The sequence below is a fragment of the Salvia splendens genome, chromosome 1 (assembly GCF_004379255.2).
Source record: "Salvia splendens isolate huo1 chromosome 1, SspV2, whole genome shotgun sequence".
NCBI classification, from domain to species: domain Eukaryota; kingdom Viridiplantae; phylum Streptophyta; class Magnoliopsida; order Lamiales; family Lamiaceae; genus Salvia; species Salvia splendens.
The window spans coordinates 6,786,637-6,799,724 of NC_056032.1; the positions used below are offsets into that span (position 1 = coordinate 6,786,637).

Genomic DNA, 13,088 nt, shown 5'->3' on the forward strand with positions numbered 1-13,088 from the left:
AGTGACAAAATAACTATGGAATCAAGAAAATAGTCACAGACTATCATAACTATGACAATCTGAAAATAAATACTGCAAGTCAGGTCAAATGGGACTAAAAAATATTATTATAAAATGGGTGAATTTTGATTATCAAATTAAAATTTAAATCTTACTCTAATGTCTTTTCAAATCTTCCTCACAGCGTATACAATTTCAACATGACATGAGAAGACATTTCATATGTCGTGAATCTTGCCATTTCGAGTAACTAATTTACGTGTATTTTTCACCATAGTTAGTCCACATCAATCAACTTTAATTAGCTAGGAAGACCAATTATTTATTCAATTTTATTGGAGACTGATAAATGCGGCCCATTAATAATTTTATTAACTAGTAGTCCACACCTTTTAAAAATATGAAAATGAAAATGAAAATAAACAAGTCGATATTTCACATGTTATAAAATGTTTTTTTTAAACATGGGTACGTATGATTATTTACTGATCGGTAAAATGTAAAAATAGCATAAAAGTACATAACTAAAACGAAAGTTTAATTGATTTTTTGTTATTTTTTGGGTGACGATACTTTTAAGACATGAATGAATATAACGGTATACAGTCATATTTTCAGTTGCAGTATCGTACTGCGTACATGTGATGTATTGTCAATTTTAAGCTACAAAATTTTTTCTTTAATTATTAATTTCATTTTTTGCTTTTACTGTGTTGTCATACAGCTTTTAATTAGATGGTTATAACATCAGTGTATACTGCTCCCTATGTTTATGTTGATTCTCTCCGTTTAGTTTTTTTTGTTACTTCCACAGTCCATTAAAATTTGGCATCATTTGATCCGACACGGGTTTTAAGAAATATAAATAAAAAGTAGATTGAAAAAGTTAGTGGCATGTGAATCATACTTTTATATATTAGTTTTATAATAAAACATTAGTAGGAATGAGTTAGTGGAATGTATGATCTACTACCAAAAATGATAAAAGTGAAAAGTGACAAATTTTTAGGGACGGACGACAAAGGAAATAAGTGACAAATTTTCAATGGAGTATTTCTTATCCAATCAATAAGAAGAGAGTAACTACCAATGGGTTATAGCGCAGTTGGCAGCGCGGAGCTCTGGTGACTTTGAAGTCTTGAATTCAAACTCCGTCACCTAATAAGAGACTTTCGGCTTTAATCCAGAATAAATTAAATTATCACGAAAATAAAATTATTTCAAATGATTTGGTGTCATTGATTGAAGATGTGACTAATTTGTTACATTATTGCATGCGACAAATTTTATTTATATTTTTATATAATTATGTGTAATAAATGAATTTATATATAATATGCAGTACAGATGCATGTAACCAACTAAATTTTATTACACTTATAGATGTAACATAGTACTCCATTTTAAACAATCTTCTAAGGTGGTGTTTGGTTTCCTAGATAAAATAATATCAAGATATAATCTAGATTGAGTTGTGAGATTATTTTAGTTACAGGGGAACACACAACATATTTAATCTTGGGATAAAATCTTCCAAACTAAACACCTCCTAAGTGTCACTAAAATGTGTATTACTGCTAACCCTAGGGGTGTAGTCGAGTGACATGTGACTAGTCCATCTTTAACCAAATGGCCAGAGGATTGGTACATGTCTTTGGCTATGAAGCAATTTTAAATTCTTAAGCCAGTTGTGCCACCCTTTGAGGTGTCTACAGATCCGCACGAAGAATAGTCACTGGGCTCGCCGGTGGATATCCTTGGTCTAATAAAAAAATGTGTATTATTGCTAGACAATGTTACTGAACACGACTTAAATATTATACTCTCTCGTCGTCTTACATTTTCGGACATTAAGTCTAAAAAATGTGAGAAAATTTGTAGTTAATTAAATATTTGTCCCATTTTTATTTAGTACTATTTCACTTTTTTCATAAGCATTAGTACTTGTTATTCTATTTTTGCTGGTTCCATAAAATTAGTTATTCACTTTCATTTTTGATAAATTTCTATATTTAATAAGGTGAACATCATTCTCTTAAAAATATTTTAATTATTTTTTCTTGATGTCTTATTTTAATGTTATTAATTTTGCTTAAATTTGTATAGTCCATTATCAATTACGTTTTATAGTAAAATTCGAGTAAAAAAAAGACTTTTATTGAATGCCAGAATAAATTTATTAGAACCGACTCTTTTCTATGGTATCAATCGATTTTTGATAGTGGAGTAGAGGGCATGATTTTGTGGTAGGGTACATAATAATTAGTGGCATCAAAACTTTAGTTAAAATGTTGATGGTCAAAAGGTAAAGTCCATGTCTATGCACGTGCGTTGGAGTTATTGTAATGAACTGAAGAAGGAAAACAGAAATAGGTGGGCATTCCGTCCATCTTTACGAATAATGATGAAAATATTGATGTTTTTACTAAGTTTAGGTATGACTTGCCAAAGTGATTAAAAATCAGCTAATTAAAACTCATCAATCTAAATTAATTTTAGCTAATATAGTATTTATTTGTTTTACGGATGAATCCTTTTTTATTTTAAAATTGATTATTGAATGAGAGCTAGATTAATTAAGGAAATTAAAACCTCTGAAATTAAAAATATTCTGTAACACTATTGGTAACCCATATCTCACCCTGTACCTCAACTTATACTTCCCATTTACCATCTCATCATTCCCTCAATTTTTATACAATTCACAATTCCTATAACCTCATATCTCTCCAAGCACCTCTCTTCCAACAACTTTATTTTTTTTAATTTTTTTTAATTACCAATTATTATTGACCTGATATATTTATAAAAAAAATGTTGCTAGGTGTAGTAGTGACTAGAATAAATTCTGTAGGGTACGGGTATGAACTAAGTCGACAAGCAATTCACATATCGTTTTTAAAGACAATTATTCTGAATTAGTAGATTAATTGAGATTTTTATACATTTTGGTGGTCCATAATAAGAAGCTAATTAAAATCAAGCTAATTATGAAACAATTTAGTCTGGTGGGTTCTGGTTGTGTAAAACGCGGAAACCCAATGCAAAGCCCAACAAACAAACGGAACATGTTTCCAAATATTTTCCTGTAAATAAAAAATAATATGAAGTCCTAAAATTCATTAATAAATAAGTCAAAGACGATTGCGTTGATCGAGAGTTTGAATCAGCAAGTTCACGGGATAAATGATGAATCATTATTGTTTATTCAAATATTTGACATCCGATAATTTAATGATTTACTTTAATTAAAAAATAATATATATAGATATAGATATTATCAACCTCTATGAAAACAAACAACCAATCTTAAAAGAATATGGCCACTATAGTTAAAAAAGGTGAAGGACAGTCTTCTACAATCTTTCTTCTATTCAATAGCTATTTTATTTTGTCTTTGATAAATGTGGGGCTACTTTTCAAATTTCATGAAAATGAATTCTCTTTATATGCTTAAAACTCGGGTCATTTTTACAAATTAATAAAATATCTTGATATTTTTTTAAGAGCATCTCCAGTGGGCGGATGTCCCACTCGGACATCCCAAAAACACCTTCTGCCACGTCACTAGGACATCCCACCCCATTGCCACATCACTAGGACATCCACTGCATAATCCGCCCTTCCCATCGCCCTTCCCACTAGGACATCCCGCAATAAAAAAAATCACAATAATTTAATTTTAATATAAACAAAAAGTACGAGAAAGCAAAATACGGGAAAGAGCCCGGGGCTTTCCCCTTGCCCTTGCCACGTCCCGTCCCCCTGCCCCTGCCCCTTGCAGCTGCCCCCACATCATCGGGAGTCTCCCTGATTGGAGATAGCCCCAACTCCTCAAAAGAGAAAGTTTCCAAGCCGGTGAACTGAGTCTCCGGAACATAAGTGGATGGGGTATCAGTAGACAGCGTATCCATCACCGGCCGATACACATCGTCTGCTAGTGGTTCAGGACCCCTGCCACCCCCTCCCCCAGGTATCATCCCGGGCATCATCCCGGGCATCATCCCGGGCATCATCCCCGGCATCATCCCACCCATACCCATACCCGGCATCATCATATTTGGGGTCATGCCCCCCCATCCCCATACCCGACATCATCATATTTGGGGTCATGAACCCATCCCGGCTGCCCTTGGCATCATACCACCCATCCAATTGTACATATAAGGGGACATCATCCCACCCATTCCACCCATCCCCGACATTCCCGGAACCGTTGACGCACTTCCGCTAACGTTTCCCTCCAGATCGATGGGAAACGCCGGAATCTGCGACTCGCTCGTGGCCGGGGAGTTCCTATCGTTCTCCATTAGGTAGAAATGAAATTTGTAGTAAAAGAAGAGAGAAACTTGTTAACACAAGTGGTGTAAATGAAATGAAGTTCAACGAGCCGTATATATAGAATTTTAAAAAATAAATAAAAAAAAAATTATCGGACGTTCGACCGGGACGTCCGACCCTCGCCACAGTGGCGGACGTCCGACCGCCCGTCGCCGGGACGTCCGAGGATACCCGACGTCCTCACGGGACGTCCGTATCCGACCTTCGACCCCCCAACGGCGGACGTCCCGGTAGCCCTTCCGCGTGTCCGACCGGACGTCCTACCGGAAGGCCGTCACTGGAGATGCTCTAATGATTTTTTAAAGTTTTGCCCGAGAAGTTTAGGTTAATCAAATTGAAGAAGCCCATTTGAAAGCCCGGCCCGTGTCAATATCACCCCATGAATAGGCACAAAACTGATCAACCTACACCTAATAGTGCATTTTCTTCACTTTTTCATAGTGCCTTGAAAATAAATTTCTATGATCAAATTATTCTAGAAATATGATTTCCTTATTAGGGGTTTATAATTCAAGAAGCTGGATATATCTTATAGCATTGCCAAAACAAAACACATAAAATTTGGGCATTATGTCTAGCTTCTTGTGGGATAAATTGACAACTCAATCCCATCTTGAATGCATAAGTTGATCATCTGGAAACCTCTACGAGTTTAACGTATCTTTGGGATCTTAATTAGTCCTGGCTGAAGACTATTAACTACTATAATCGAATACACTTTGTCAAAAAAGAAGAAACAACATTAGTAGAATGACGACCCTAAGGGAAAATTATGCCCTTTTGGCGGTTTCGGGGGACGGTCGTAGGTTGCGCCCTAGCTCGCATTTAAACCCGATGTTGGTGTGTGTCACCTTTACAGTGATCTAAACCAATTTTGTACTGAATCTATTGGATCTTGTGTATGCCCTATAACTAGACCCGCCTAAGGTTTACCGAACCGACGGTTAAAATCAAAACCGTGAGAATTTACCCGAACCGAAACCGTCGATTTTTAAACCGTGGTTCGGTTCAAGTTCAAATTTTTTTGAACCGAAATCGTGCCGGAACCGCAAAAAATCGACTGTTTGGAACCGTGATAAACTGTAAAAAACCGCCGGAAAACTGCCGGTTCGGAACCGAAACCGAAACCGAAACCGGCGGTTTTGGAACCGGAACCGGAACCGCAAAAAACCCTCATGGTTCGGTTCCAGTTCGAGAATTTTCAAAACCGGAACCGGCGGTTCCAAACCGTAACCGCCGGTTCCGGAACCGTGGACACCTCTACCTATAACTTTCCTTGGAAGGAAAAGGGAGAGATACCATCAATAAACATGTTGATAAAACTCATTATTTATGTTAGTGCTGATTTCTATTCACAAGTCAAATGTAAACAGTTAATGTGATAGTGGACTGATGCATATGATATTTTTCCCTATATCTCAAAGAGTTTTTTAAAACCAAAAGTAGCTGTTTAACATAAGCTTCCCAACAATTTAGGTCCTCAAACTCTTACTCCGTATTTGTAATATTTTCTATTTTAATGCGCACTTTTGTTATTTCACACTTACACATGCAATATCCACTCGATCATTATTACACTTTGTGTATTGACTGAAAAACTGATAAGGTCAATTAATTTTTTTATTTAATTAGATTTCAAATCCATATAGCTTATGTGCATTGAATCAATTATTGACATTTTGCTTTTTCAAATGTATATGTTGTTTCCACCATACTGCCATTTTAGTATGCCCGTATCAAAATTCTGTTCACTAGAAAAAACAAAACACTCTTATAGTACTATAAGTTAACTCCTATAAAACGATTCCCTCTCACCCAGCCGCTAAAAACTGTCTCATTATGAATGACATAAGTTTTAATGTAAAATTGATATATTTAAGAGAGATAAATTATGAGAGATAAAGAGAAAATGTTAATAAAGTATAAGAGAGAACGACAAAGAAGTACTATTAGTAGTAATTAAATTGGGAGTAACTTTCCATTTTTAGTACTACTATTAAACTAATTTAGATGAACAGATGAAATTATAAAAATGAGACTATTTTTTGTAAACGAATGGAGTATCATAAATTGAAAATATATTAAATAATTAAAATAAATATTTAAGTGATATACTCCGTATTACTAAAGTATAGAGAACACAACGAGTATATGGAATTTCACTATTTGATTAAAAAAAATTGTATTGGAACATTCGTGGAGCAAACAATTTCGCCAACACTAATAATAATACTCTTTGTGCTTTTTCAAAACAGATATTTTTTTCTTAGCACCAAAAAAGTTAGTAGATATTTTTCCAAAGACAATCCACCACGATCAATCCTATAAGACAACATCTTCATAAGATATGCATTCAGGGTGACCACGTGTGAGTTGTAATAGAATACTCCAACTCCCCTCTGTCTATGCAAAAATTTCATTTAATTTCTACATGTATTTTTAAAAATGTTATCGAATATGGGTTAAAAATTTTTAATAAAAGCTGAGTATCACTTTTATATATTCATTCCATTCAAAATAATACTGTATACTTTTTTCTTTATAAATTATTTTATTAAAGGTGATACACTTCTTAAATAGAAAAATAAGCGAGTTTAAACAAAAATTAAGTATTGGTACATTAATTCCATACTATTTAAAATCTTGAAAAACCTAAAGAAAGCCAATTTGTCTCCCTACACGATACTCACCCAAACCTCTGATTCCCTCGAACGATTTAGATCATATAACTGCACCCACCCTTTCATTTTAATTCTTTACTTTTCTTGACAATATATGTTGGCTCGCCGCTATTAAGCATCACACATTCATCCCATAAGACTATTCATAGACAATTCTTACTGTGATTTATTTCATATATATTTCACTATTATCTTGTCTAATGTATCAAATGCAACCTTATAGTAATATATATATTTATTGTGGATGAAGGTGGGACATAGTTTGTTGTTGATTAATGGTATTAGTTATCTAATCCATTGACGAAGAACTATGAGTGCTTGAGGAATTGACCTTTTTGAATTCAAAAGAAACTTCTACTACTCCACTATTTATCTCCATCTATAAGGTGCTATTTTGAGACAATCGCCTTACATCCTTTAAACAATTTTACACATCTACCTATTTGTTTTATTAAAAGCTGAAGTCATTCTCAATAATTCATCTTGAGCCAAAAAAATAAATTCTTCCATCAAAGAGCTCTATTTTTTTTAATAAAAAAGTAACGTAAAAAAAGACTATGTCTTATCTACGCGACTATATATCAGAAACTGATGTCTCATTATAGGATACTTGATTTTGGTTGTAAAAGCAGATCAAATCAGTAATATATTTAACAACGAAATGGAAAATTGACATAGTACAAAATAAGAATTTCTAGACGAATTAGAAAAAAAATAAAAATAGTTGTTTTTTAGCCGAAAACAAAAATTCAACTGAATATAATATAATATAATATAATAGTAAGAGCTGGAATTTGTATTTTTGTTTTTAATTTATTGGGTATATAAAAAGCATTGCTCGCCCGTGAAACGGATTCAACAGGGAGTGGAGTCCGACACGCAGAAGCAGTTTTCTAGAGAGAGAAACGCGCTTCGGCAGACATCCAAAAACCCAAAACTGCCATCTTTTTCAATCTCGACGAACTAATACGGCCGCATTTCAATTACTACAGCTACCGACGCTATCCACGGACCAGGTATGTAACATCATAACCCCCTCCTCTTCTCGCCATTTCCACTTTTGGCTACCAATTCAAGCTATCTGCGTTTCAATGGCTGCGCCAATTTAGTCAAAAAATGTGTGTTCTGATTTCTTCTTCGGTTTAAATTTTCAATTTTAGTTGGATTTGTGCAGTGTTTGCTTCGGATTTGTACTGTAGCTGAGTGAATTAGAGTTAAATCGGAGAAGTACTTGTATTTATGTATTCCTGGTTTTTGAGTAATGAGACTCTGTTTAGGAAATTTGATTGACAATTTGCGTTTGAGGTGGTGTGCGTAAACTGAAATTGAATATATTCCTTTTTCCTTTTTTCGATTTTGTAGGTGTTGTTCGAACTTACACTTTTGTGGATTCTATTTTTTCTTTTTAAAGTTACCGTTTTCCGTTGATGGATTTACAACCTTTTTGTTTCAGAAAATGTTAAATAAGCGGGAAACTGGTTGCTGATTTAAATACAGCGTTTAATCTGTTTTTTCCTCCATGTGAGCTTCTTCGTTTGGGGAATCTTCTTTTCTTGCTTTGAGCTTTTCCTCGTTCTTCTTCATTTCCTTTGCTGTTAAGCTATAACAAAGTTGGTTTGTTAAAGACATTTGGTAAAAGATGCTAATTATTTGAATTTAACCTCCGTGGCTGATAGTTCCTGTGATCCAAATGCAGAAGAGCTTGGAAGAGCAGGATAAGAAGTGAGTTTTTAACTACTAGTGGATAGTGCTGCTTCAGTTGATGTCGTTCCGTAGCCTAGCTCGTGACTTAAGGGACAGTATAGGAAGCTTGTCGAAACGAAGTTTTGATTTGAGGCTGCACGCTCACCACCGTGGAAAGTCTTATGGTGCTGTCCATGAGTTGCACGACCAGCCTGAAGTTATTCAGACCAGTTGTTGGGCTGGTCTTCCACCTGAATTACTCCGTGATGTGATAAAAAGATTGGAAGAGAGTGAGAGTACATGGCCTGCCCGAAAACACATGGTGGCATGTGGAGCTGTTTGCCAGTCATGGAGGGAGATGTGCAAAGAAATTGTTCAATGCCCTGAATTTTGTGGAAAATTAACCTTTCCAATATCCCTCAAGCAGGTTAGTGTTGATTGTGGATATTGGCTTTCGCTCATCAAGTAAATGCTTGCTGATTGGTTTCCTGTTGATCAATGTTTTGCTGACAGCATGCTTGCTGTGTTTCTTTTCATGCAGCCAGGGTTTCGAGATGGAAGCATTCAGTGTTTCATTAAGAGAGACAAGTCTAAGTTGACTTACCAACTATTTCTATGCCTTAGTCCTGGTACGTGTTTGATAACGACTGTGTAAATCTTGAAGTATAAGTTCAACCCTGCTTCTGTTTTGATTGATTTTATTAGTATTCATTGCTAGAGGAACCTAGAATCTGTTTAGATTCATGTGGTGTTTGTGACCACATGATCATAGTAAATTAGATGCTTGAGTTATTTGTCATTTTGCATTTGCTTCAATTCAATGTAAGTTTAATAATTGAAATTCATATTAACTGTTATGCAAAGCTGGATATTAAATTTCAGAGGTGTTCTATTAAGATGCCAATTACATTATCTTCTGGTGATATAAGTAAAATGGTAATCCATTATAGCATCTCAGGTTATGCATAGTCTCACTCTGACTTTTAGAGTTAAGTGAAATGCTTGTGATTTGTTCTGTTTTGGCTATAATTTTGAAGGCTAAATAGAATTATGGTCTTGTATCATAAAAGTAATACTAGCTCATCTTTTTATCGAGTTCCTGTTTCTGTTTTGATACAGCTGTATTCTCTAAAAGTTGGAGACTTTGATATTAATAATTGGTTGTGGAAACCTTCCCTTCAGTAAAAATTGTAAAAGGAATTAAGGTCACACTATAAAGAATCTTGTAGGATGAATGCATGCTCAGTGGCTAGGATTTCGGTGTTTAAGTGAAGTTGCTGTTTTCCTACGTTTATTTAATTTTTTAATCTATTCATCTAACTTGTTATGTATTTGCAGCTTTGCTTGTCGAGAATGGTAAATTTCTTCTTTCGGCAAAACGGGTTCGCCGGACTACTTGTACGGAGTATGTGATCTCAATGGATGCTGATAGCATCTCAAGGTCGAGCAGCAGTTATATTGGCAAAGTGAGGTTAGTATACTTTCTTAAGCCACACTTTCCTCTGAGCTTTGCCACGTTCTGGTCATCCAAAAGCCACATTGTTTGAGAAGGGATTTATGTAATGATTGACAGATTAAGAATTTTGTTACGTCCCATAGTAAGGTTCAACAAGGTTTCCGAATAACATCTCCAGGATCCTTATTCTTGTTTCCTTGCGACATCATCCTAGGCAAAATCCACGAAAGTTACCTAGATGATATCTGGAAAAGAAGCATCAATATATATTTGTTTATTCATCATGAAACCTGCACTATTCAATTGGTCATTATTGATAACCACTTTTACTGAAGAAGCTGAAACCACTTGATTATTCGATTTTGTATATGGGTTTGTGAAGGGAGTTGTGATACAGTGAATCTTACTTCAATCTGAATTCTGATTTCTATCTGTTCTATTCATCTCATAATTGGTAACAGATTAACTGATACTATCTTGTTTTAATCAGGTCCAATTTTCTTGGAACCAAGTTCATAATTTATGACACTCAGCCGCCACACAACAACTCCAACATCTCCCCACCTGGTCGTACCAGTCGCAGGTTCTACTCGAAAAAAGTTTCGCCAAAAGTCTCCAGTGGAAGTTACAGCATTGCACAGGTATCATATGAGCTTAATGTGCTTGGCACAAGGGGTCCTCGTAGGATGCACTGCGCCATGCACACAATCCCCATTTCTTCACTCGAGCCAGGCGGTTCTGTCCCTGGTCAACCCGAGCTGCTTCCCCGCTCTCTCGAAGCCTCTTTCAGGAGTATCTCCTTATCTAAATCGATAGCTAGCTCAAAAGAGTTCAGCAGTGCCAGATTTTCAGACATGGCCGTCCCACACGAGGGAGAAGATGGTGGAAAGGATAGGCCTTTAATTCTGAAAAATAAGGCTCCGAGGTGGCACCAACAGTTGCAGCGTTGGTGCCTCAACTTCAGAGGAAGGGTAACGGTTGCATCGGTCAAGAATTTCCAGCTCATCGCCGCAACTCAGGGGGGAGCTGCCGCCGCCCCGACGCCTTCCCAACCAAACCAGTCCGATCATGACAAGATCATACTGCAGTTTGGTAAGATTGGTAAAGATATGTTCACAATGGATTACCGATATCCTTTGTCTGCATTTCAAGCCTTCGCCATATGTTTAAGCAGTTTCGACACGAAATTGGCATGTGAATAGTAGCATCAGCAGCAGATGATTTGTGAATTAGGCCTTTTCTCATTTGGTGACCAGTAATTACTGGTTTGCCCTTCCTTATATATGAAGTAAGATTCTGTTGTCTCTAATTGTAATACAGTTGATTGTCTTATTATTAAGCCCTTGCTCTTAAATTAGCAGTAATTAATAACTCTGATCATCATTATCTCTTTAGGACTACTCGAAGCTTTGTGATTTTAAAAACAAAACTAACACTCCATTAGTCACACAAAAGTCAAATGTTTGATTCTTGATTACAAAGTTCTTGAAAGAAAAGAAGACAACGCCACCAATTTTCCCAAACTTGGTCATCAGATGTTAAGAAACTTGTGATCACCTGAGAAAAAACGCACAGCTCCAGATTCTTAGTGTCTGAAACCAGTTGAAAGAACAAACATGATAACAAATTCTTACTTTTACCATTAAAATAACAAGAACATAACATAACTATTCATGACAACAAACCTTTTTTCAGCAATCCCCCGTCAGCATGGCAATGACAGATACTGAGGAGTGAGCACTTTGTAGGAGAGATTGATCAACTCTAATCACTCACCATGAAACCTTCTTCATAATACGCAGTGCATAATTGAGTATATATGCAAATAGTTTGCTGATCCATACTAAAACAGACAAAATAATGTCACAATGTAAGGTTAAGGTTGAGAATGATGGCAAGCCAGGACCAGTCTCCTAAGTACATATAGTATAGAGTATAATATAGATTTGAATAGTTAATATAAGGGCAGCCACAATATGACTTCAGATTTAAGCTTTTCTGCTTGTCTTGATCCCACAAATTTAAATAAATGTTGCTGCATGGGATTTAGCACTCTCAAATTAGTGTAATCTACAACTGAATTTTTTTCTTAATTATATCTTCAGCCATGCTCTCCACTTTAATCATCTTTTTTTTTTAATAATTTAAACTTTTTATTATGTTGTGTATGAAAAGGGCTTGAGTAGTAACCATATGTAGTATTTACCATAATTGACTATTTATGTTCATTATTTGAGAAAATAAATAGACATAATTAAGTGATTATAGGTAGATGGATATAAATAGGTGGACACAAATTAAGGGGTCGACTAGTCATGTCAAGTATATAATGATAAGGTGGAGCACTAAATTAAATTTAATGAAACCCACAAATTTAAATTATTTAAAATTAAATTTCAATTGTGTTGTTTTGTGTGTGCATGAAGTTGGATTCATATTGTGACTACCCAGAACAACTTTAGTAGGATAATAAAAAGTTTGAACTCGTGGCTATTTTGTTTAATACACTTTTGAAATTATGAAAATACTCTCTCCGTATTAAAAAAATAGAAATATTTGAAACGACACGGATTTTAATGCACAATTGGTAAAGTAAGTGAGAAAATTAGTAAAGCAAGAGAGATGAAAAGAAAAATGACTAAAGTAAGAGAGAGTAAGAGAAAAAGTAGTAGAACTAGAGTTAGTGGATTGTGGGGTCTATGTCCTAAAATAGAAAGACTCTAAAGTTTCTATTTTTAAAGAACAGCCCAAAACAGAAATAGTTTTTATTTTTAAAAAACGGAGGGAGTAAGAAAATTGCGTCAATATTAAAAGATGAATAGAACATATTGTTAATTACGTTAAAGAACCAAAGGATCAAAAAATAGGTAATATAACCACAAAAAATATTAATCCTTTTTCATATAAATCACAAATTCAAATCTATT

At 35.0% G+C, this 13,088-nt stretch overlaps 1 protein-coding gene across 2 annotated transcripts; it reads left to right on the forward strand.

Annotated features, from left to right (window-relative positions):
- The first annotated feature begins 7,883 nt into the window (after positions 1-7,883).
- LOC121810710 (tubby-like F-box protein 8) lies at positions 7,884-11,547 on the forward strand. 2 transcript variants are annotated; one of them, XM_042211461.1, is made up of 5 exons: positions 7,884-8,038; positions 8,719-9,132; positions 9,247-9,334; positions 10,044-10,176; positions 10,652-11,547. In XM_042211461.1, exons 2-5 carry the CDS (start codon positions 8,785-8,787, stop codon positions 11,361-11,363), a joined length of 1,281 nt encoding a protein of 426 aa, XP_042067395.1. In that variant the 5' UTR covers positions 7,884-8,038; positions 8,719-8,784; the 3' UTR covers positions 11,364-11,547. The 2 variants fall into 2 exon arrangements, with proteins under 2 accessions (XP_042067395.1, XP_042067398.1); XM_042211464.1 differs by lacking the exon at positions 7,884-8,038 and adding an exon at positions 8,057-8,140.
- Positions 11,548-13,088: the final 1,541 nt, after the last annotated feature.

What these genes read in the sequence shown, in the direction of transcription:
- LOC121810710 (XM_042211461.1), top strand. Translation starts at nt 8,785, where the DNA reads ATGTCGTTCCGTAGCCTAGCTCGTGACTTAAGGGACAGTATAGGAAGC. An exon ending in TTCCAATATCCCTCAAGCAG is followed by an intron (nt 9,133 to 9,246) that starts GTTAGTGTTGAT and finishes CTTTTCATGCAG; the next exon opens with CCAGGGTTTCGAGATGGAAG. An exon ending in AGTTATATTGGCAAAGTGAG is followed by an intron (nt 10,177 to 10,651) that starts GTTAGTATACTT and finishes TGTTTTAATCAG; the next exon opens with GTCCAATTTTCTTGGAACCA.